At 39.3% G+C, this 22,979-nt stretch overlaps 1 protein-coding gene across 1 annotated transcript in view; it reads right to left on the bottom strand.

Annotated features, from left to right (window-relative positions):
- Positions 1-13,069: 13,069 nt before the first annotated feature.
- LOC149191427 (TatD related DNase) overlaps positions 13,070-22,979 on the bottom strand; it is a 213,834-nt gene continuing 203,924 nt past the window's right edge. The window contains exon 8 of the mRNA XM_089404270.1: positions 13,070-13,443. Coding sequence (XP_089260396.1) covers positions 13,333-13,443 — 111 coding nt within the window. The 3' untranslated portion in view covers positions 13,070-13,332. The remainder of the gene's footprint in view (positions 13,444-22,979) is intronic.

Raw genomic sequence — 22,979 nt, 5'->3', positions numbered from 1 at the left:
GTTGAAAGTAGAAGTATATTCTTGTCTTGTGCTTTAGTACATTGCATGAGCTTGTGAATCTATAGGATTTTCTACATGGTATCTGAGTTGAGAACAGTGTACTAGACAAGATTTCGAAGTTTTGAGTTTTGGGTTATAGGTGAAATTCGAATTTGAAATACATACTTCAAGATCGGCATATGGCGTTCTCCGATTTGCGGCTCGAGTATGCCTTGGAAGGCAGCTCGAATTATATAGCCTGGAGGGACAGAATGGAGGTTGTGCTGGAGGATAATGGCTTGAAGGAATTCATTGACCGAGACATTCCTAAGCTTGCAGCATCGGATTCACAAAATCTAGCCAAATGGAAGAAATGTGTGGCGAAGGTGAGGCGGATAATCCTTGAGGGAGTTCGAGACCACATTGTCTTGAGTGTCCATGGCAAGGAAACTTCGTATGCTATGTGGAAAACATTGACAGACTCATATCAAAATAGCAGTGACCAAAGGAAATTGGCACTGAAGGACAAACTTTGAAAAATCAAAATGGAGAAAGACAAGACGATTCCAAAATAATTAACCAAGTTCACTCAGTGTCGTGATGAACTTGGAAGTGTTGGAATCACAGTTGCCGAGGATGATATGGTGAGTCTTTCTCTTCTAGGATTCCCAAAGAATTGGCAAAGTTATCAGGACTTTGTCAATGGTCAGGAGAAGCTGCCGGATTGCGAACGACTATGGTCTGATTTGATGCAGGAGGAAATTAGGATCAACACCAGGGATGGTTTTTTCATCAAAGACTGATGATGAAGAGAACTGTGCCTTAGCAATTAAGGCGAAGAAGGGGAAAGGGAAAGCTTCCCATTCCAAATCGAATTCTTATCATGGAGGTAAGAAGAAAGACATGATGAAAGTTAAAGTGTTTTCATTGTCATGAGCTGGGCCATTTTGCTACAAATTGTCCACTCAAGAAGTCCAAGAACAAGTCCTCGAGAGGAGCGGCGGTTGAGGCTTTGGCCTCTCAATTTGAATTGGACTTTTCCCTCATTGCATGCATGGTGTCATCAATGATGGGAAGTGTATGGTGCTTAGACAGTGGAGCTTTATTCCACATGACTGGTAACAAAGATTTATTTAGTGACCTGGAGGAGAAAGATCTCCAGATGCATATCAAGATGGGTGACGACGGGAAGTATAGTGTTACTGGATTGGGCACGATTACTTTTCAGAGGGAGCATGGGGCTCCACTCACCTTGAAGAATGTTATGTATGTGCCCAGGTTGAAGAAGAACTTGGTATCTATTGCCATGCTTAAGGATAGAGGCTATGATGTGATCTTCTCGAAAGGAAAGGCAGTCCTTCAACACATAGCCACGGGTCAAGTAAAGAAGATGGAGATTCGGGTGAAGAATCTCTATAAGCTGGAGGTAGAGGAGTGTGTTGGTTTGAGCACAAAAGCAAAAAGGGTGCAGAGTCGAGATGTTGGCAAGTTATGGCACAAGTGATTGGGCCACTTGCATCATGGGGCTTTGAAGATATTATAGCAGATGTCTACTGGTCTTCCCAAAGGTACGCTCAAGCAAGTTAATACATGCAAGGGATGTACTTCAGGAAAATACACCGAGTCTTCCTTTCACGACAGAGACAATCGAGCAAAGGCTATTCTAGAGCGAGTCCATTCAAATGTGCGTGGACCATTCTCGACAACATCCATGGCCAAACACAGGTATTATGTTATATTTGTTGATGACTATTCTCGTAAATGCTGGATATTTTTCATACAGAAAAAGAATCAAACTTTCACAAAGTTTTGTGAGTTTAAAGCATTGGTGGAGAAAGAGTCGGGCAAAAAGGTTAAAGCTCTACGGAGTGATAACGGTGGTGAGTAAGTCTTAAACGAGTTTAAGAACTTTTGTGCAGCGGAAGGGATTAAACGGGAGTCGACAGCACCCTAGAATGGGGTGGCCGAGAGGAAGAACAAAAGCATAATAGGGGCAGCAAGGGCAATGTTGCATGATCATGGCCTACCACTACACTTGTGGGCTAAGGCATGTAACATAGCAGTTTATGTTCAGAATCGTAGCCCACATCGGATACTTGAGATGAAGACACTAGAGGAGGCTTATTCTGATAAGAGGCCAAATGTTGGTCACTTCAGGATATTTGGGTCATCGATATATTTCCATGTGACCAAAGATACATGGAAAAAGCTTGAGCCGACAGCAGAGTTGGGGATATTTTTGGGGTACATTGATACACCTCACAACTATCAGGTGTACTTGTCGATCAGCAGGATGACAGTGGTTCGCAGGGATGTCAGATTCGATGAGGAGAAGGCCATGCGAGTTTCCCTTGAGAGGGAGCTTGAGCTACATGCAGATGAGGAGATTTTAGCTCTTAAGGTTTAGGAGCCTCAGATTGATGTGGAGCAGCCACATGCAGAGAGACGGGAGTGGACACATCCACTCAGGCAGAGTCTTCTAGAGAGGGAAGAAAGTGCACCAAAGAGGCTGACAGATTGTTGGATGATGCACAGGAGAATGTGGGAGCACCCACTTCTCAGCGCAGGTAGAGGAGGTCACCTGAGAGGTACATTGGATACATGGCTCTTATGGGCGAATGTGTTGTAACATAGCCATCTTCCATTAAGGAAGTAGTGCAGCAGCCAGTTTGGGTTGATGCCATGATGGAGGAGTATGACTCCATAGTTCGTAACGATGTTTGGGATGTGGTCCTGAGACTGAAGGACAAGTCATGGTGAGCTCCCGTTGGCTTTACAAAGTAAAGCAAGCTGCAAATGGTAGTGTGGAGAAGCATAAGGCTAGATTTGTCGCCCGTGGCTTTTCACAGGTACAAGGGATTAACTATGATGAGACATTTGCCCCTGTTGCAAGGTACCCATCAATCAGATCTATATCGGCACTATCAGAATAGATGGGTTGGAAGATACATCAGATGGATGTGAAGATAGCCTTCCTTAATGGCATGATTGAGGAAGAGGTGTACATAGAGCAGCCTGAAGGTTTTGAGACCTTTGACCGTGAGTCACATGTGTTCCGGCTCAAGAGAGCGTTGTATGGGCTTAAGCAAGCACCCCGTGCTTGGTACACCAAGATAGACAGCTACTTCACCGGGTTGGGTTTCACGAAGAGTGAAGCGGATGCGAATCTGTACCACATAGTGGTGGAAGGTAAATTGTTGATCATTGTACTTTATGTTGATGATCTCATACTGACAGGTGATGATCAGCTAATCAAGTCTTGCAAGGAGGACCTTGCAAGAGAGTTTGAGATGAAGGACATGGGGCTCATGCATTACTTTCTTGGCATGGAGGTATGGTAGGGAGATGGGGAGTTCTTTGTGTCTCAGGGAAAGTATGCCAACGAGATACTCAGGAGATTCTACATGGAGAGCAGCTAATTGGAGAAAGGAGGATGCTACTTCAGGGGAAGTAGTGGAAGTTATTGTTTACAGGCAGCTTGTGGGTTCACTCATGTACTTGGTGAACACATGACTAGATATGTGCTATGCAATTAACCAGCTTAGTAAAGTGATGGTTAGACCTACCAAGTTGTATTGGAAGGCAACAAAGCATGTGTTGGGATACCTCAGGGGCACTTCTTAGTATGGATTATGGTACAGACAGACATAGGGAATAAAGCTTCAAGACTTCACCGATGCAGATTGGGCAGGGAGTCCATTCGACAAGAAGAGCACATTAGGAGGGATCTTCAGTACAGGGTCAATAACAGTTTCTTGGTACAACAGGAAATAGAGACCGGTTACACTCAGTTCGGCAGAGGCAGAGTACATGGTTGCGATTCAGGAAGCATGTGAGGCCATCTCGATGAGGAAGATCCTGGTTGGTTTGTTTGTTCAACAGATGGATCCAACTGTGATTTACTGCGATAATCAGAGTTGTGTCAAACTCTCTGAAAATCCAATTTTTTATGATCGGTCCAAGCATATTGATATTTGATATCATCACCTCAAAGATTGTGTATTGAGGTGGATTATGTTGTTAGAGTACATTCGCACAGAGGAGCAAGAAGCTGACATTTTGAGAAAGGCATTGTCAAGATGTAAATTCGAGTTTCACAGAGACAGGAACGGGGTCGCTGATAATCCCTTTCTTGTTGAGAGGGAGTGTTGAGAAATGGCAACAAGAAATTCCAATTTAATTTGTCCTTGAATTAAAATGAGGATTGAAATCGAATTCTATTCTCATAGCAACTTGTAAATAGTTGATTAAGTTTAATTAACTTAATTATCTTAGAAATTTCGAGTTGGAAGTCTTTCTGTAGTCATGTATATGTTCTCCCTAAGTTTTAGGGGTCCAGTGTGAGTTTAAATTGGTTTGGAAATTAGATCACTCAGTTTACTGAGTTAAGTTCAGTTAAATTAGTTCTAAATTGTTTTTGGAACTAATAGAGGACTAATAGTCGATGCACTAATGCATCCACTAGTGCTGCTCCAGTTAACTGAAGATTCTTCATGATAAACTCATGCATGTCAGTTCAGAGAAAAACCTTGTTGAGACTAGAGTGCAGGGACAGTGTACTATCAGTTGTATTATTTACTAGAGTGTAAATATCATGCATGCATCAGAGATTGATCCTATGTTTGGATTGCGCAGTTTTGGAAGCATGAATTCCCTTTAAATACAGGTTATTTGTCCTAGGAATGATGCAATAGATTAGGGGCTTGGAGAGCTGCTAAATAGGCTAACGATTTAGCTTGAGCTAGCTTGTGAGCTGAGAGTTGAGCATACTTGTGCGGAATTGTTATAGTGAGAACAAGCTTTATATCTTCACTCATATTTCTTATATATGCAATACAGATAGCGGGGTTTTGAGCAGTAGCTTTCCCCAGATACATCTTGCATTATGTGCCATTTATTTGTCTTCTTCTTGTTCATATTGTTTTCATCGATCTATTGGCTTCCGTTGGTTGAAAGTAGAAGTAGATTCTTGTCCTGCGATTTAGTACATTGTATGAGCTTGTGAATCTAAAGGATTTTCTACAAATGAAGCTTCGTACTCGGCCACATTGCTGGATGCTTCAAATTCCAATCTATAGGCAAATTTGAAAATGTGACCAAGGGGAGACTTTAATACTATTCCAGTGCCTTTACCGTGCCTAGAAGATGCACCATCAAAATACATATACCATTACTTTTTAAATCACCCACTTTTTCATCAACCTTAACATCAAAGGGAACTATAGAGTTAGACAAAATGGCATAATTCCTAAGATTAGGTTGTTCCTTTATTATCTCATTATGGGGGCTCTTGGGATCTTCAACATGGAATCTTCTTCCAGGCTCTCTATTAAGTGTGAGGAATTTAGAACCTATAGGAGAAGGAATTGTAGCATATGACTAATTCATTTGAATATTTCGTCTTAGATTAGAGGCCCACTTCCTAGACAATAACATTCCCCGAGCATCTGGTACATCAACTACAACTATGTTCATTACAAGCATTATGTCAAGATAAACTAATAAATGAACTTGTAAATCCTTGATTAACCCATGAACTTCAATCTTCTTAGAATCCATGGCACATATGGTGTAGTAAGGCCTAGAAATTCTCAAATTGAGCTGCTCCATGACCCTCTTAGTCATAACACAGGTCAAGGCACCAAAATCCACCATGCAGTTATACAATCTATAACTATTAACCAGCAAAGTAATAAAAATGGTTGATGCTCTTTGTTATTTGAATTCATACTTTGCACATATATGGGGGCATCCTGATAGACAGTTTTAGGAGCCTTCTCTTGAGAAACATTAACACGAGGAGCTTCAATGGCATTTAGTAACTTAGCCTTCTTGAAGAGAATCTTCAATATCTCAGTAACAAGAACCCAAATTTTTGCATTCTTTAACCAACCTCCCAAATCAATATCGATTCTAGAGCTTGAACTAGGGTTAAAACTTCGCAGGGCAATTTGATTATTGCTTTTCTCCTTATTCCTTCTTTGATAAGTTAACCCTTTATCTCTTGCAATCTCCAAGACTTGCTCTGGTGAAGGCTTTTCACCAAATAGTTTAACCATTAAATCCTTTTCATGACCAAAGTTATTGATACTATAGGAATATGTAAAAGGTCTAACATCACGATTACTTTCTTTAACTTCCATCCAATCTTCCATAGATAAATTGTACTCCTTGACAACAACATTTATTTGATTACTTGCCCCAAGCATCCCACTATCCATGATCCTCTTTAAGTGTCACAAGTAGCCTCTTCATGAAGAACATCAAACGCCCTACAATAAGGCAGAGTTTCATCTACAAGATTAGCAAAATCAAGTGGATTTAGCGGTCTCTACTCACTAAATTGGCCCTTCTTCTACCAAGCATTATTATTTCGATTATTATTATTTCTAGGTTGGAAATTTTCCGCTTGAGATCTTTCCATTTGGACCAACCTAGCTTGCATAGCACTCATTTCCTTGGCATGGTTAGCTATTAACTTTGTTTGATTAAGCTCCATGCTTTCAAGTTTCTACAACAATTTCTTCATAGGGTCATCATCAGATTCTTTAACTTCTTTTCCCTTAGATTCTTTCAATTTAGTTGAACCCCTATCAAAACCTGGAATTTCAGACTTCCCATATGCTTTCTTATCCTTTTCAATCTCTTCAGCTAGAGCCTGGGAAACCTTATAATCATTGGTTTTAGCACGTCTCAACTCGTAAGAAGTATCAACATTAAAGGCATCAATATAGAAATCCAAAAGAGACTTGTTAGGAGGTTTATAATCTTGAGGTATCTCTTTTGCAATACCATTAAACCTTTTACTAAATTCCTCCACAGTCTCAATTTCATTTTTCTTTATGATGCTAATAGCTTTAACCAGATGCCTTTCCTCTCTCTTATCTCCAAACTTATCCTTAACAATCAACTGCAATGAATCAAAAGAGTGATCAAGTTTCTCAGTGAACCATTCCAAAGCATCTTCTTCTAAGGAAAGCACAAAAAGTTTCATCTTTACATCCTCATGACTAGCGTTAGCACCACCCCATTTATTAATGAAATGCCTAAAACTATTAAGATGAGCTTTAACAATTATATCATTTTTCCTTGGAAAGAAGTCAATTTATACAAACCTTTATCAAGAAGGTCATGCAGATAACCTTGAATGTTAGAGAAGTTACAAGGAAGATATAAGTCATCCATGATGTCTTGCTAAATGGGATCAAGAAAAATCGAACAGATATCAAAGAGAGCTTCCTACTCAAGATTAACAAGAACTGTATGGGAAGAGAGATTATGTAATCGAACTCTGAGAACCTTCTCACAATCCGGAATAGGATTAATCAAGCTACTTGGGTTCCTTCTAGTACACACCCCTGTAGAATATGAAGGAAATGGAGTCGTCACTCGAACAAAAACCTAACTTCAAATAACCAAGATGTAAGGAAGGAAATTAGTAAAGGGAACAAAAGGCAAGGAACTTATCCTGGTCAAAAACGTTATAAAATGAAAGATGAGAGATGAGAAGATGGTTGTGGTTAAGATGGATATCGTAAAGCGAAGGTCCAATAAATTGTTCCTCGGCAACGATGCCAAAAAATGTTGTTGCGTAAAGTGTACACCTAAGGTGCAACGCTCAAAACAGGGGTTGTCACTCTAAATCCCTATTCACTATGTTTAGACGCTCTCCTAGCTAAGTTAAGGGGGCAATCCCTAAGGATGATAATAAGGAAAACTTGTTGTAACAAGAAGTCTAAGAGATTAATGGCAAGGAAATTATTATTAGAGTAACTTGATTATTAATTAAAGCAAGTGTGAGAATTTATGAGCAATAAGCTTTCAGATAAATATATTTAAGATCCACAAGGCATATTCAAGATGTATAAATAATAGACCAGTGCCTTCAATAATGCTCAAGAGAAATGAAAATATTTGCCAAGAAATAGATACTCAAGTTACAATATAACAATGCTACAAGAAAAGATGTTTGTTAGATAGATGAAATGCACAACTAAACTAAGATGCAAATCAACTCTGAAGATGCAAGATGCAGTGCAATTGCTTCTATTAGGAAAATATGCTTCAATGTTGAGAATGCTTAAAGCCGAAATATATGTAATAGCATTTGAAGCACAAGGTAATTGGTTTGGAATATAGACCAACAAAGAAAATCAAGTGTGATTTACTTGAGCAATTAAAATTGCAATTAGCGAAATGTTTCAAGTACCTTAGATGAAGTTTTCTTTAATATGATCTTAACTTATTTTAGACAATTGCAACACTTAAAAAGTTATTCAATGAAATCACATTTCTCAGACAACAAATGAAATTGCTTGGTAATAAAATGAAAACAACTACTTAGATCTCAGTGATGTAGTTAAAAATGAGACAAAATATATCCAATGGTACTTGGATCAAAGTAGCAACGCAAGAAAATGCAAGTTTGGATGTAATGTAATTACAGTAGATTAGTGACTAAATTTAGATTAGTGAGAAAATTAGCGAGTTAGTAGAGTAAGGTTTCCCTTTTAAATAAGGAGTAAAGGGATATAGGAGATCAAAATCCCACGTTCCCTCAAGCAAAAAGAAAAATAGATTTTATTATGAGATGTTATCAAGATCACTTTGAAACCTTAAAAAGGGATACAGGGAGATCAAAATCCCTCGTTCCCTCAAGCAAAAAAGAAAAATAGCTTTTATTATGAGATGTTATCAAGATCAATTTGAAACCTCTGCAATTTGTCAAGGGATTAGCTAATGATATTTATGCTCTTGGAAAATTGTGATGCTCTCGGCCTAGAGGAAGAAAAGCTTTATATATATATATATATGTGTGTTTTAAGTCTTAGAAAAAGAAAAGCTTTATATTTATATTTATAATTTTGATTTTGATTTGGTGCAAATGACAATTCAAACTCCGAGTGATTTCACTATAAGACAAAGATTAGAACATATAAGAAAAATTATTTCCAATTCAAACTCCGAGTGATTTCGCTACAAGACAAAGGTTAGAACATATAAGAAAAAATATTGCCAAGAAAAAGAAATTTCCCTAACACTTGTAAATATTAATGATTAACGATTAACACGGGATTTAAATTACAGTGAAGACAGGCCTGCAGACTCTTCAAATAATTTCCCTACATCTAATTGATTCAAAATTATGAGACAACCCTTGTGCAATATATGAAGTCTGTAAATAAATTTTAGGCCCTCACTTGAGAACCTAAGTGGATTCTTTCAAGGTCTGCAAAATAAATCAATTAGATAGAAATCTTAGATAAAATATTTGCGAAGCTTTAATATCCAGAAGATAATTTCAAAGAGATCAGAAAATACAGCGAGGGTTTGGAAATCAAAAAGGCGCATGGCTTCTTCAAAGCGGTGGTCCCAAAGCCTCAACAACAACAAAAAAATATTTCAAGAAATCTTTAAATGAATTCGGGTTTATTTTCTGTAACACCAAATTAATGTGCCCCTACCCAAAAAAAAATCTTCAAAACCCCGCGGCTATGACAAATTTGATGGAAAATAAACAGTAAAATTCAAACCATAAAGCGCTTAAGGCCTTTCCAGATCTACTTGTTAAATTGTTTGCCAAAATGTATTGTATGAAACCCTCCATAATTTTTTCCCCTTTATTTTCAAACCCTAGCCGGCTTTCTCAAAGAATTTTTGTCACACAATTTTCAAAAGTTTCTGCTATACAGTTCAAGCCCTAGCCTTGAAGCTTGCGTGTGGGCTGAGCCCTCCTTCCTTGCTCGGTTCCTTTCACTCCCTTCAATGAATGTGACAAGATACACCTTAAAATTAAACCAAAAAAAAACCAAAAGCTAAAACAAAAGCTACGTTGCTCCTATGAAGACCACGAATATATAATAAACCAATAGGCATAAAGATTAATTAAATATGTTGACAAAGTTTAAAATATTTACAAATATTAAAAGGAAAGTTTAAAAATAGAACATTTACAAATATATTATTTACAAACTCTTTTTTTTATTTAAATATGTTTTGAAACAAGAAATTAAAAAATATATCTATAATAAGTTCGCTAAATAGCATATTTATCAATTAAAGCTATATAAGTAAAAAAATTGAAATATGATTGTTTTATTTAAAATAAATGGCAAAGAAAACTCTGTTTAAAAATTTACAAATGATCAACCCTTCAAGATATCCACCACGTGGAAACAGTGATTACGTGCTAAGTAAATGGGTGATGGTTCAAACAAGAACTTCCACAAATGGCCAACTCGATTACTTGGTTGATTCAAGCAATAATTTTCCCAAGTCATCGATATTTACTCAGAAAAATATTTCTACCAAAACAACTTCAACAGATCTTGTTAAAACTCAAAAGAAATAATTCACATAGTGATGGAAAATCCTAGAGATTCAAACAAGAACTCATCAAGCCTAACTAATCAACAATACTCAAATTCCCAAATAACCCTAGAGATTCAAACAAGAACTCACCAAACAAGAACTTACCAAGTCTAACTAATCAACAATGCTCAAATCCAAATATAGATGCAAACAAGCAGCTATAGATCAAAATAGTTAATGAATTCAACAAGTATTTAACACTAGGTAGAAATTATAAGCACATGATGATACACGTTAACATAACAAACTAAGAAGACACCGTAGTATAACCCCAAAGTCTTTGTTTTATTGCACAAGAAAAATTACAGAGCTTCAAACCCAATGCAATGTCCAAAGATCAAATGTCTTATAATGAGGAGCAGATGCTTCCTTATAGAGAAAAAATGAGAGCTCTAGATACTCTTCCAAGTGAAAAATGGCTAGATCCATGAAGGTGCACAAATTTGACTTGATCTTGGTTGATTAAATGTTTGATCCATGTCGAAAGAATCTCCATTGTTGATTGCTTCAAAAAATGTCGAAATTCGAATTCCTTGATGATGCATTTTTTCTTGGTCCAAAAAATGTTTTTTTCCGACTTTTTCTTCTTGAAAATCCCTAATTATTTAACCAACTTGGACCATACGATTTTTCTGGGAATTAATTTCGATTTTCTAGACCAAAAATATTTTCTTAGGTTTTTGCTTGTTTGATTTGTGGAGATTCCCTTTTTGGAAAGTGTGCATTCCCTTTTTTAACTTTTTCACTCTGAGAAAATTTATTTTTCTCTCATCTTTATTTTCTAACTATGGCTAATATTTTTCCCACTTTTTGCGAGAAAACCAAAAAATAAAAAGTAAATATTTTGACTAAAAAATTCTTGGATTTTTGTTTGCTTGATTTGTGGAGATTCTTTTTTTGGAAAGTGCACATTCCTTTTTTTAGTATTTTTCCCTTGGAAAAAAAAAAAAAATTTGTCATTTTTATTTTCTAACTATATTCTGGCTAATATTTTTTTTGCAAGAAAACCAAAAAATAAAAAGTAAATATTTTTTGACTCAAACTAATTGATTTTCTGGCTTAAGATTTTAATTTATTTTGGCAAGAAAAAATAATTAATTGACACTAAAAGTATTAATATTTTTTCACCCTTAAATATTTTAGCCATAGTGTCTAAATATGAGGGACCATGCACCAAAATATTTTTTACATCAAGATATTATAATAATTCAACCCTTGAAAGGGGAAAACACCTTCAGACATAGACCCATAATAATTTACTCAATTCTGCGACACAATACGATATAGTAGACCAAGTGATTTGTAATAAAATAATTTAGTCAATTAGCTTAAATTATTCTCAAACCATTTTTACAAAACACTCTACTAAAACACTAAGACTCACCTAAGCCATTAACGATAAATTCTACCCTAACTTTGAGGTGACGCTGGAGGGAAATACTATGTCGATCATCCATGTTTAGAAACACAGGGGAATTAGTGAGACGAAAACCTCTTAGGATGAAATCCATCACCAAGATAATAGACTTACCTACATTGTTACATACATATATGGTCCTACTAGCATCATTTACATTCAAAATTTCCTGAATGGGTTTACAACTTTGATAGATTGATCACTGATGATGATGAATTCAAGATGATCTAAATGCTCGAACATGATGGAATCTCTTTGCAAAAAAGTGTACTGCTATAGGGTAGTTGGTACGGAGTAGTCAATAGTAACCATATTTAAATTTTATTAATAAGCACACAAAAACATTATACTTACAATATAATGAGATTTTTAACCACGGATATTCACCCCCACTTTACTATGGATATTATTAACTTGTAAATAGAGTTTTTTACAATACCATGGGCCAATACCATGGCTCATCAATACCACATGCCAAAAATCATCTTTTTTCACAATCAAAATATTTTATAAATATTGTTTTATTTATTTATTTTTATTACATTTTTGCACCAAAAGACATCTTCCAGCCAGTATGGAAGAGATGTTGTAATGTCCTATTATGTTATATTATCTAAACATTTTGACTCAAATCAATTTACATAAAAATAAAAATAAAACTAATACAATAAAATTATTAATTAATAAACCAACCTAGATCCATCTTAACTCTACATCTACCAAGCTTTGAGATGTATCAAATCTTTCGAGGTGCAAACATTTCTTCTAATTTTGCACTTAAAAAGAGGTTTGCACCTCGAGATTTGTCTTCTTAGCACTTGATAGATCCAGAATTAAGATAGATCTCAGCTGGTATATTTTTACATCCATAAATGCAATCAGAGTACCAATAAAACCATAAGCCTCAAACTAAATTCATGTGAAATCTTAGCCTCAAATTACCAAAACTTCCGAAGTACTAACAAGCACATCATTGAGTTCATAATATTAGCTTAATATAGGGGAGTTAGAATTCAGTAAAAATGTATGGCAAGGAAGTCGTAATACTAGAACATATACCACAATAAGCAATTTTCCAGCTAAAGCCATTGTAATTTCCATTCGAAGCTGTATGATACTATTTTTTCATATGCTCACGACAATGTACAAGATCTCACCAGCTAATTTTGTAGACACACATGTACAGTTAATGCACTTACTGCATACATTAACTCTAGATTTAATTCTGAATGCTCCTTTTTCAATGTTTTGCATTCTCAGAATATCCAAGTTAAATACCAAACATAGATCACTTAAACCAAATTTCTCAGGTAATTAACTGACTAGAGCAACAATGTTTTATTAATATAATATAACAGCAAGTTGATTAAATTGCAGCAATAGAGGATTGAATTAAATTTAATAAACATTAAATATGAAGTTTATTTTTGTAGAGAACATGAGCGAAACTTGAAATCAAACGCATTGGTTTTAAAGGATAAAATTATCGACAATGGCAATCTAAGTAATTTTGCCAAAAGTGACAATAACAACATGTAGAAATAATAAAAGGCACGTTTGAGGCATTAGAACAATTTTGAACCTGGATAAGAGAATAATCGGATGGTATTTTTACAGCTGATCTGAGCTAGTTCTTCTTCTGAGATCTCAAGGAGAGAGGACACATACTGGAGGACCTGCATGAAGATTGAAACGTTTTTCAGTTTTGAACCATGAATTCTCCACTCACTATTCAAAATTCCTTATTATAGAAAAACATCTTATAGTTTATTTTTCTCATAACATAAATATTTATATCTCATTTGAGGAATATACATGTTCCAGTCCCTGAGGGTCTAGTCAGACTCAGCGACAAGGCTCGAAGCCATTACAACAAAGCTCATCATGTCACTGGCAGGAACCGAGCCTCGGTGGGGAGGATAACAATCATTCCTCCCAACCACCTGAAATAAACAAAATTGACCAGAAACATCTTATTGTTGTGCAGCCAATTAGTTTCATTCCTTTTCAGAAAGGATTATCTCCACTTGTTTCCTCTAAAACCTTATAATAAAAATGCAGCAAAGACTCAAAATTCTTCACTAATTTGATCCATTACTCCATAAATTTATTCTTTATACCATTTTTCCATATAACTCCTACACTTAATGGTTGTGCTGTCAATCACACTCTGGACCTGCCTTCCTCAGCTAACTTATCCTAATCAACTCAGGTTCTACAGGAAGTTATCTTGGGTAATTTATTTGATTAATGTTACTGTCCATCATTTGAATAATTTATACTGCTTCTCTGTGAAGCACCTACAACATAATGCATCGGGCATGACATGACCGACGATACATCACGTAGGAATGTATAGACACAGTATATACAGATATTAACAAACAAATTGTCAAGCCCAAGGGAGGTAATTCCTTGAAGGTTGCAGGAGAGAAGATGGTCTTCATTGTAGCTAGAACTGTCGCATGATGTATTTTTCGCTTTTTAGCTGGAGTTATGATTTACTGTATCAAAGCTAACTTGCTGATATTGATTATTGAATGTAAGTCTTGAATTCCATTGCGAGAGAAACATATGAAACAAAATGAAAACTAGATTTTGTATTAATTCCACAAAAGACCAAAATATTTCAAAGGTTATGATGCATTATTAAAGGTTTTGATTTAGAGGATGGAGGCATGAAATATGCAGTGATCCGCTTAGGATTCCTCCACCATTTAGTTATATGACGAAGAGGGCTTGGTCAAAGGGTCAAAATGCATAGTTTGAAGAAGTGCCTATGAAATTTTCATCTATTACAGCAACTGGAAATTATTCTCCTAATGGTTAATTTATTTAACAATTTATTTTGCAGTTTATTTATTTAACAATTTATTTGCAAATACCAAATAATTCTCACTGTGATTCTCATAAATAAACTGCAGATGAAAAATAGCGCTAGAAATTGAGAAAATCTAGCACACACATAAAAATGACACTGTTTATTTTTGGACAAATGTCCCCGGAAAATCCAACATGGGAAAACCAATGCAGCAGCTGAGGGTTTTATTAATATGCAGCAATGAAATCTAAGTACAATCTATGGATGTCCAACTGGCAATCCAAACAGAGAAAAATATTGGCAAAAATCTAGTGAGGAATTTTTCTCACCCCACAGGCAATCTGACACTGAAGATTGCCCTTTGAAACCCCTCTACGTCTTGCCCTATGTCAGGCTCTGCGCAGGCATAAATCCGTATGGCCTAGATCTCACACTAAGCTGCCTCTTCTGCTTGCCACTGACTCTGGAAATGCTTCTCTTGGCCTCTGCGAAATTCTTTTGCCACCGGAACTCTTAAACGACTTCCTGAATCTGCAAATCAAACTGCTTCTTAGAGGCTTCTGCACAACCCCTACATCAGCCTCATTGTGGCTATTGTTGCCTCTCTACAATGTACTCGCTAGATTTGGGAAACTTCCTCCGGCTCACTGTCCCTACCTCTCACTCTCTCTGCTTCCTCGCTGAAGCTCGAACTCTTCGGCAACTAACTGTTGCTACTTTGAAAAATCGAATTCCCCAACTGTCTTTGGTGTATCCTCCAAGTGCCCATCAACTTCTTCTTATAATCCTCAATTGGAGCACCAAGGACCAAGATTAAAACTTAATCAAGGGCTAGGATCATATCAGAGTCGATCCGTGTGAGTTTCTAGAGAATTCTCACCTTGACTTAATTAATTCTGATCAATTAACCATATTCCCTAAGTTTAAAATTAGGAAATATTTAAAAATCAACTAATAATCTGATTAGGATCATATTGGAGTCGATTCGTGTGAGTTTCTAGACAAAATCCAAGACAAGTTTCCTCAATTCTATCCACAGAATCTCTGCAACAAGGTTTGCTTCAGGTTTGCAAGAGTGTCGAAATTCATCCTGCAACTCGGCTTCAGATTGTTGAATTTTGCAACTAGGTTTGGTCTTCATAATATTATGTAAAAAGTCAAAAGAAAAATTATTTTTCTCTTATCCCATTCGAAAATTTAAAAGAAAATGAAAATTGAATTTTATAGTATGTTTATGTCTCTCTCAACGCCTAAGTCAACCATCCAAGAGGTCATGTCAGCCTGCCTATGAAGACACCCATTCGCCCTTGATGAAGGCTATAGATAGATCATTTGTCTCCTCCAAAAAGACATCAACACGAAGAAGAGAACATCTAAAATAGTGTGAAGTTTCTCTGAGGTATGGAAACAATACGAAGTATCTCTGAGGCATATCACATTTGTGGAAGCATACGAAGTTTGTAATATCCCTAGGAAAATTTTACAATGATAAACAACGCATGCGTAGTAAAAACACCCACAAAAATACACACAAATCAGACACCATGAAATAAGCCAAAAATTGCACTGCTCTGAGCCATTTCATTAGCAAAGTATGGAGTTACAATAGATGTTTGGAAAGTGTGCACCTAGGCTTGCCCAACGCAAGGTAGCAAAGCCCAAGTGATGGATACAAGTGCCCCAACTGTTGCGTAGTTGTCCCATCTATGGCTCTGCTCTAATTATTAATATCCCTATGGGAAAATTAATAATAAATATGCAAAGCAAAATAGACAAAAACACCATGAAACAAAAGCAAGCAATCAGACCACGAATTTGCATCCAAAATTGTGTTGTGTACTCATTTTATTAATGGTAATAGGTGTACAATAAGGTGTTGGAATGAGTGCACCTGGGCTTGCTCTAGGCAAGCTAGCAAAGCCCCAAAATCATAAGTAAAACACCCTCCTCCAATCTGCTGCTAAGTTGCCCAAGTGTTGCACTGTAGATGCCCAAAAATGTGTTGTTGCTTGAAAGGATCTGTTGCTAGGGCCCTCTCCACTGCTCAAAAAATTCCAGGAAATTAATCTCATCTTATACTCAAGAAACCTAGAATAACCCACGAAGAGTTTGGCCAAAGCTTGACCCCGAAAATTCGACCCTCTTTGGCTTGAGTGGTTCTACTACTGGGCAATTCAACCCACCTGAAGATTCTGCTGCTAAATGCTCCAAAAATGCCTACAATCCCTGTTAGAAGGCTCCCCAGGCCTTCCCTCCAAGTTTCCTCCACAAACTCCACTCACTCCCTCGCGTGTCTCTACCCAAGACTGTGCAATCCCTACACTGCTGTAGTGTGATCCCTGCTATGGTATGGCCTCACTGTTGTTGGTATGATTCGGGTCTAGGTAAACTCCCTCCTTGGGCTGGCACTCGAAGTCCACTGAAACAAGGGTTGGGTTTTCTGCTCGGAAACACCCGGTGTGCTGAACAACACATGCAGATTTGGCTCACTGCTCAAGTGTGCTATGTCAAAAGACAAATTCTCGAAATAATATCTGATCAACAATATGAGAGCCCCTCCTTCCTTTTGTTAAGTTGCCTCCAAGATTGCCCATGTGGGCCCACATCAAATTCCTCTCACCAATTCCCCTCCAATGAGAGCGTACTCTCCATGTGGGCCGAAATTCCCTTGTGGTGGCCCCCACGCTCCACCAAAGCCGCAATCTTTCCATCGAACTCTAATGTTGGGGTGCCTCTCATGCCAAAAATCGAATGTGGGTCCCCTAAGCCCACTTCTCCTAAGTGTAACCATGTAATAAGCCAAAAATGAGCAAAATTGATATTTACTTACTAAAATACTAAGTAGGAATATCACAATCCTCCCCACCAAAACGTTGCTTCTCCTCAAGCAACTGCAATGAAGGATGTTGTAGTATCTGCTCCCCCTCCCAGGTGGCATCCTCATCCGGTAGATTCCTCCAGCAGATCAAAAACTCCCTGATGACCCTATTACGCAAATGTCTCTCCCTGGTATCCAAAATGGCCTTTGGTTCCAACACCAAATGCCCCTCATCATCCAGGGGGGTAGCTTTGTAGCCTGTTACCCCGGTGCCTTTTTCAGGCAAGTCACATGAAAAATGTTGTGCACCTGGTTCCCAAGGGGTAGCTCCAGTTCATATGCTACCTCCCTTGCCCTTCGAGTGATACGATAAGGCCCAATTTGAGCTTCTTGGCCCCCTTTTGTTTGAGGATAGATTGTCAGTATGGTTGGAGCCTCAACAACACCAAGTGCCCTACTTCGAACTGCCTCTCAACTTTTCCCCTGTTTGCATAAAGCTTCTGCTGATTTGGGGCCATTTGCATGTTGTCTTTCAGAGCCCTCAAGATATCTTTTCTCTCTTGTATCTAGTCCTTAGCCCTTGGGGCTCTGCTATTTCCAAACATAATGTCAACAAAAGATAACGCATCATAACCATACAGAGCTCGGAATGGCGACATAACTATAGATATGTGGTGTGTAGTGTTGTAGCAGTATTCACCCAAGTGTAGCCACTGTATCCATTATCTCTACTGCCCTATCACATAGTTACACAAGTAGCCCTCCACCCACTTGTTAACTATCTCTGTTTGCCCGTCTGTCTAAGGGTGGTAACTAGTACTCGGGGTGAGCTCAATACCCACCAACCGGAATAGCTCCTGCCAAAATCCAGCCATGAATCGGCTGTCTCAGTCACTGACAATGGTCGTCGCTGAAAAACCTCCCTAAAAAACAATACGGCCACCTGTGAGGTCGAGTACCAAGTTTGAATGGCGAAGAAGTGAGCGTACTTCATCAAGCGGTCCACCACCACGTAGATGCAATCTTTGCCCTCTACTATGGTCAGCCCAGTAATGAAATCCATCGACATGCTCTCCCATTTCCCCTCCAGAATGGGAATCGGATGCAATAGGCCTGCGGGGTGTGTCTGCTCTCCCTTGTTTCGCTGGCATGTGTCACACTCCTGGATATGTCTCATAACATCATCCTTGAGGCCCTTCCATGCAAAGCGTTCCCTGATGGCTCGATATGTCTTTGTGGAACCTTGGTGCCCTGCTAATATTAAATTTTGAGCAGCTTGTAGAATCTTCTCCCTTAGTGGGGAGTTGGGTACCAAGTAGATTCAGTCTCAATAGTAGATCACCTTGTTCATCACCCGATATCGGTCATCTGTCACCAACCCATCAAGGACCTTACACACAAACCTGTCCTTGGAGTACTCCACTAATCACTGCGCCCTCCAAACCGGGGTGATGCTCATCAAGGAAAGAGTGGTTGGCCTCCTAAACAATGCATCAGCCACTACATTGTGCTTCCCTTTAACATACTTAATGTCAAAGTCATATGCTTGGAGCTTTCTCACCCACTTCTGCTGCCTCTCCTTCAATTGTTTCTGCTCCAAAAAGAACCTGAGGTTGTTGTGATCGGTCTTGACTTTAAAGTTTAAACTTGTTCCCCACCAAATACTGCCTGAACTTGGCCAACGCATGCATGATGGCCAACATCTCCTTATCGTAGATGGAGTACAGTAGCTCATGGGGTAGTAACTTTCGGCTCTCAAAAGTTATGGGGTGCCCTCCTTGGATCAACACAGCCCCCACACCCACTCTTGATGCATCACACTCCAACACAAAAGGCTGAGTGTGGTTAGGAAATGCCAACACTGGACAGCTACTCATGACCTCCTTGAGGCGATCAAATTCCTCCTGCATTGTAGTGGTCCACTCGAAGGCCTCTTTCTTCATCAAGTCTTGAGGGGTGTTGCTAACTGGGAGAAGCCCTTGATGAACTCCCTGTAATAAGTGCAAATGCCTACGAAACCCCTCAGCTCGGTCACATTTCAGGGCTCTGGCCAATCCCAGATAGCCCTGATCTTCTCCTCATGTACTCTAACACCATCCACCCCAATGATGTGCCCTAGGTAGAGCATCTCAGTCAGCCCAAACTCGCACTTGGACAGTTTAGCATAGAACTGTTACTCCTCCAGAATGTGCAGTACTGTCTCAAGGTTTTGCAAATGCTCCTCCCAAGTCTGGTTGTAAATCAGTATGTCATCAAAGAACACTAGTACAAACTTCCTCAACTGCCCACGAAACACGTGGTTCATGCATGACTGGAATGTAGCTGGTCTGTTGGTCAACCCGAAGGGCATAACCAGGAACTCGAAGTGCCCATAATGACACCGAAATGATGTCTTCAGACATCTTGGTCCCTCGCCCAGATCTGATGGTACCTCGACCACAGATAAATCTTCGAGAAGAACTTAGCTCCCCTCAACTCATCCATCAACTCATCTATACATGGGATGGGTTAGCAGTTCTTCAATGTCTTCTTGTCGAGGGCCCGGCAATCGATGCACATTCGTAGGGACCCATCCTTCTTCTTCACCAACACAACTGATGAGGCAAAAAGGCTAGAGATGGACTTGATATGCCCAAGTGCCCATAGCTCATGGATGACCCTCTCTATCTCATCCCGATATGCCTTGGGGTATCAATAAGGAGTGGTGATGACAGCCTGCACTCCCGGCTCCAACTCGATAGTGTGCTCAAACACCCGGTCAGGGGGTTGACTCGGTGGTATGTCCCCAAATACAACTGGATACCTGTCAAAAATAGTCTGTATCTCTAGATGTGGTGACTCGGGCTTGCCCCCAGCCTCTGGAATCCTCAACTCCACAGCCCACTCAATGTCTCCATGTCTCAAGTTAGCCTCCATCCTGTGGACTGAAACAGTCTGTGGTGGGTATGAGTGCATCCCTCGAAGCAACAGAGTCTTGCCATCTGGCCCTACAAACTCCATCTCCAGCTTCATCTAGTCTGCTGTGACTCTGCCAAGCGCATAGGGCCACTAGACTCCCAACACCACGTGGTGTCTGGTACATCTATAACAAAGAACTGATCTGTCATGGAATAGTTCCCCATGGTAATAGTCAAGGCTGGCACATAGCGAGTGCACTGCATGGTTCTATCCCCAGGCACAAGAACTGAGAATCCCTCAAACTCCTCAGTTGTGATGCCCCTCCTCTAAACCAACTAAGCATCAATGAAATATTGGGTAGCCCCACTGTCCACCAGAACTAATACATGCTATCCCTGAACAGTGCCTCTAATCCTCAAAGTCAAAAATTTGAGTACCCCACGTAGTGATACAAGGACCCCTCCAAAAGGTGCAAAGGAAACTACGCCTGGTGGTGGTGGTGGTGGTGGCCCTCCCTCCTAAGGTGTTGCGATGTCCTCTCCACTCATCTCAAAATAGGTCTCATCCTCTGCATCACTATGAGAGAATACCTCGATATAGTGGGCCTTGCCCGCTGCACACCTATAGTGTGGTGCCCAGGGCTTCTGACAAGTGAAGCACGGTTTCCTCCTCTTGAGGTCTCTCCGAGTCTCCTCATCCAACTGCCCATGCCCCTGATTGACCCTCAGTGGTGGAGCCCTTGTGTCTTCCCCCTCTACTGGAAACCCTGTCAAGGGGGGAATGGTGCCCGAGCCCTAGGTAGGGCATCTTGTAAATCTCGAGCTCTCCCTACCGCATCCTGTAATGTACTGGGCCTGTTGGACCTCACTAACCCACGCAATGGCTCTGCTAGCCCATCCACAAACATGTAGATCCTCCTAGATTGACAAATCAAGCACCATCATAGACAATCACAGAAACTCTGAAATGTAGGCTTCTGCACCCCCGGTATGCTTGAGCCTTGTCAGCTCCCTGAAGTAATACTCTGGATCCTTCCTCTCAAACTGCTCCAACACCCTTCTGGTGAAATCATCATAGGCAGTTACTCCTGCATGTCCCAACGTGGTCAATCCATGGAACCACCAGTCGTGGGCTTCCCCTTCCAAATGCAACGTGGCAATCTTGATTGCCTCTCCTTCTGTCATTTGGTTCAGCTGGAAATAAACATCCAGCTTTTCGACCCATGCCTTGGCCAAGCTCTTGGAGGACCCATCGAAGGTTGGGAGAAATATCCTCCCCACAGTGCACTGCAAGTTTGTCCCCTGCATGTAACCTCCTCCACTTTGTCCCTTGGGCCTATTATTGCCCTTCAACTGACAAAAATCCTTGAAAGTAATGGCCCTCCCAAAATCAGGCCCATGAGGCTGATACTCCAAGAAATAATCCCCATAAGGTGCCTCCTCCTGCTCCGTTGCCCACCAACTCCAGATTGTAGGAATGTAGGAATGGTGGATCTAGGGTGTGTGTTCAAAATCAATGGCATGTTGGCATGGAGAGATGCATGGTGCTGTTAAGTGCTAGATCCTTCTCCATAGTGGAAATCCCCTTGGACTCCCTTGCCCTTGTTGCCATTGCCATTTCACTAGCCCATTCTGTTATGAAACCAGCTCACAAAAAGATAGAAAAGATAGATCACTGCCTTGGAAATAAGCCTCTTTGAGGGGGAAACCTCCTTTACATTACACAAATGAACAATTCTTAGATGATACAAATGACAAGACCTCCTTTCTATATATAGGAGTCTAAGGGGTCATAATATAATCAGAGCCGACATAGCAATAATAATGTAAGGGCACAATAATAACAATAGTGGGCTTTTATGGGGCACAATAATAACAATATGGGAACTACATGGGCACAACAATATAATAAGGGGGTTGTACTAATAACAATAAGGGGTTAAACTAGTAGTATAGTGACCTAACATGCCCCTCCTTCAAAAAGTGTTGTCCTCAACACTTGAGTAGTTCTTGCTACTTCTGTATAAAATTCTTGTCCTCCCATGTCGAATCTTTAGCGGGTAAGTTCTTCCACTTGATGAGATACTCTAAAATTGATCGAATTCATAGCTATCGAGTTTCTCTGACTGCTCCAGGCTCCAATATGACTTTTCCTTCCTCGTCAAGTTCTGGCCATATTGTTTGAACTGGGATCTTTTGCAACTTTTGAATGAGCAGCCACACTTCTTCGTTCTTTTTCCATTCATACCTTGCTTCATTTATCCAATCTGGTTGGATAATAGAAATGGCACACAACAATGCTTCCACATCCTCATCCTTTCTTGAGAGTGCATCCACCACAACATTTTGCTTCCCTTTTTTGTAGATGATTTCAAAGTCATAATCCAACATCTTTGTGACCCATTTTTGTTTCTCTTCAGAGGATAATCTTAGTTCTAAAAAGTATTTAATACTATCATGATCCGTTTTTACGTTGAAGTGTCTTCCCATTAGGTAAGGTCGCCATTTCTTAAGTGCGTGTAGTATTGCCAACATTTCCTTCTCATAAATAGCTTTCTTGAGGGACATTTGTTTGTATGTATGTAACCATAAAAATACCCAATCGCCTACATCAAAACTTCTTTCATTGCGATGTTGACATGCCTGTTGTTTCATTCAATTCTGCACCAAATTGGC

The sequence above is a fragment of the Pinus tabuliformis genome, chromosome 2_2 (genome assembly GCF_031772625.1).
Source record: "Pinus tabuliformis cultivar Carrire ecotype Pingquan chromosome 2_2, CPIR1, whole genome shotgun sequence".
NCBI classification, from domain to species: domain Eukaryota; kingdom Viridiplantae; phylum Streptophyta; class Pinopsida; order Pinales; family Pinaceae; genus Pinus; species Pinus tabuliformis.
The sequence above is the reverse complement of the archived record's forward strand: the minus strand, read 5'-3'. Positions and strand labels throughout refer to the sequence as shown.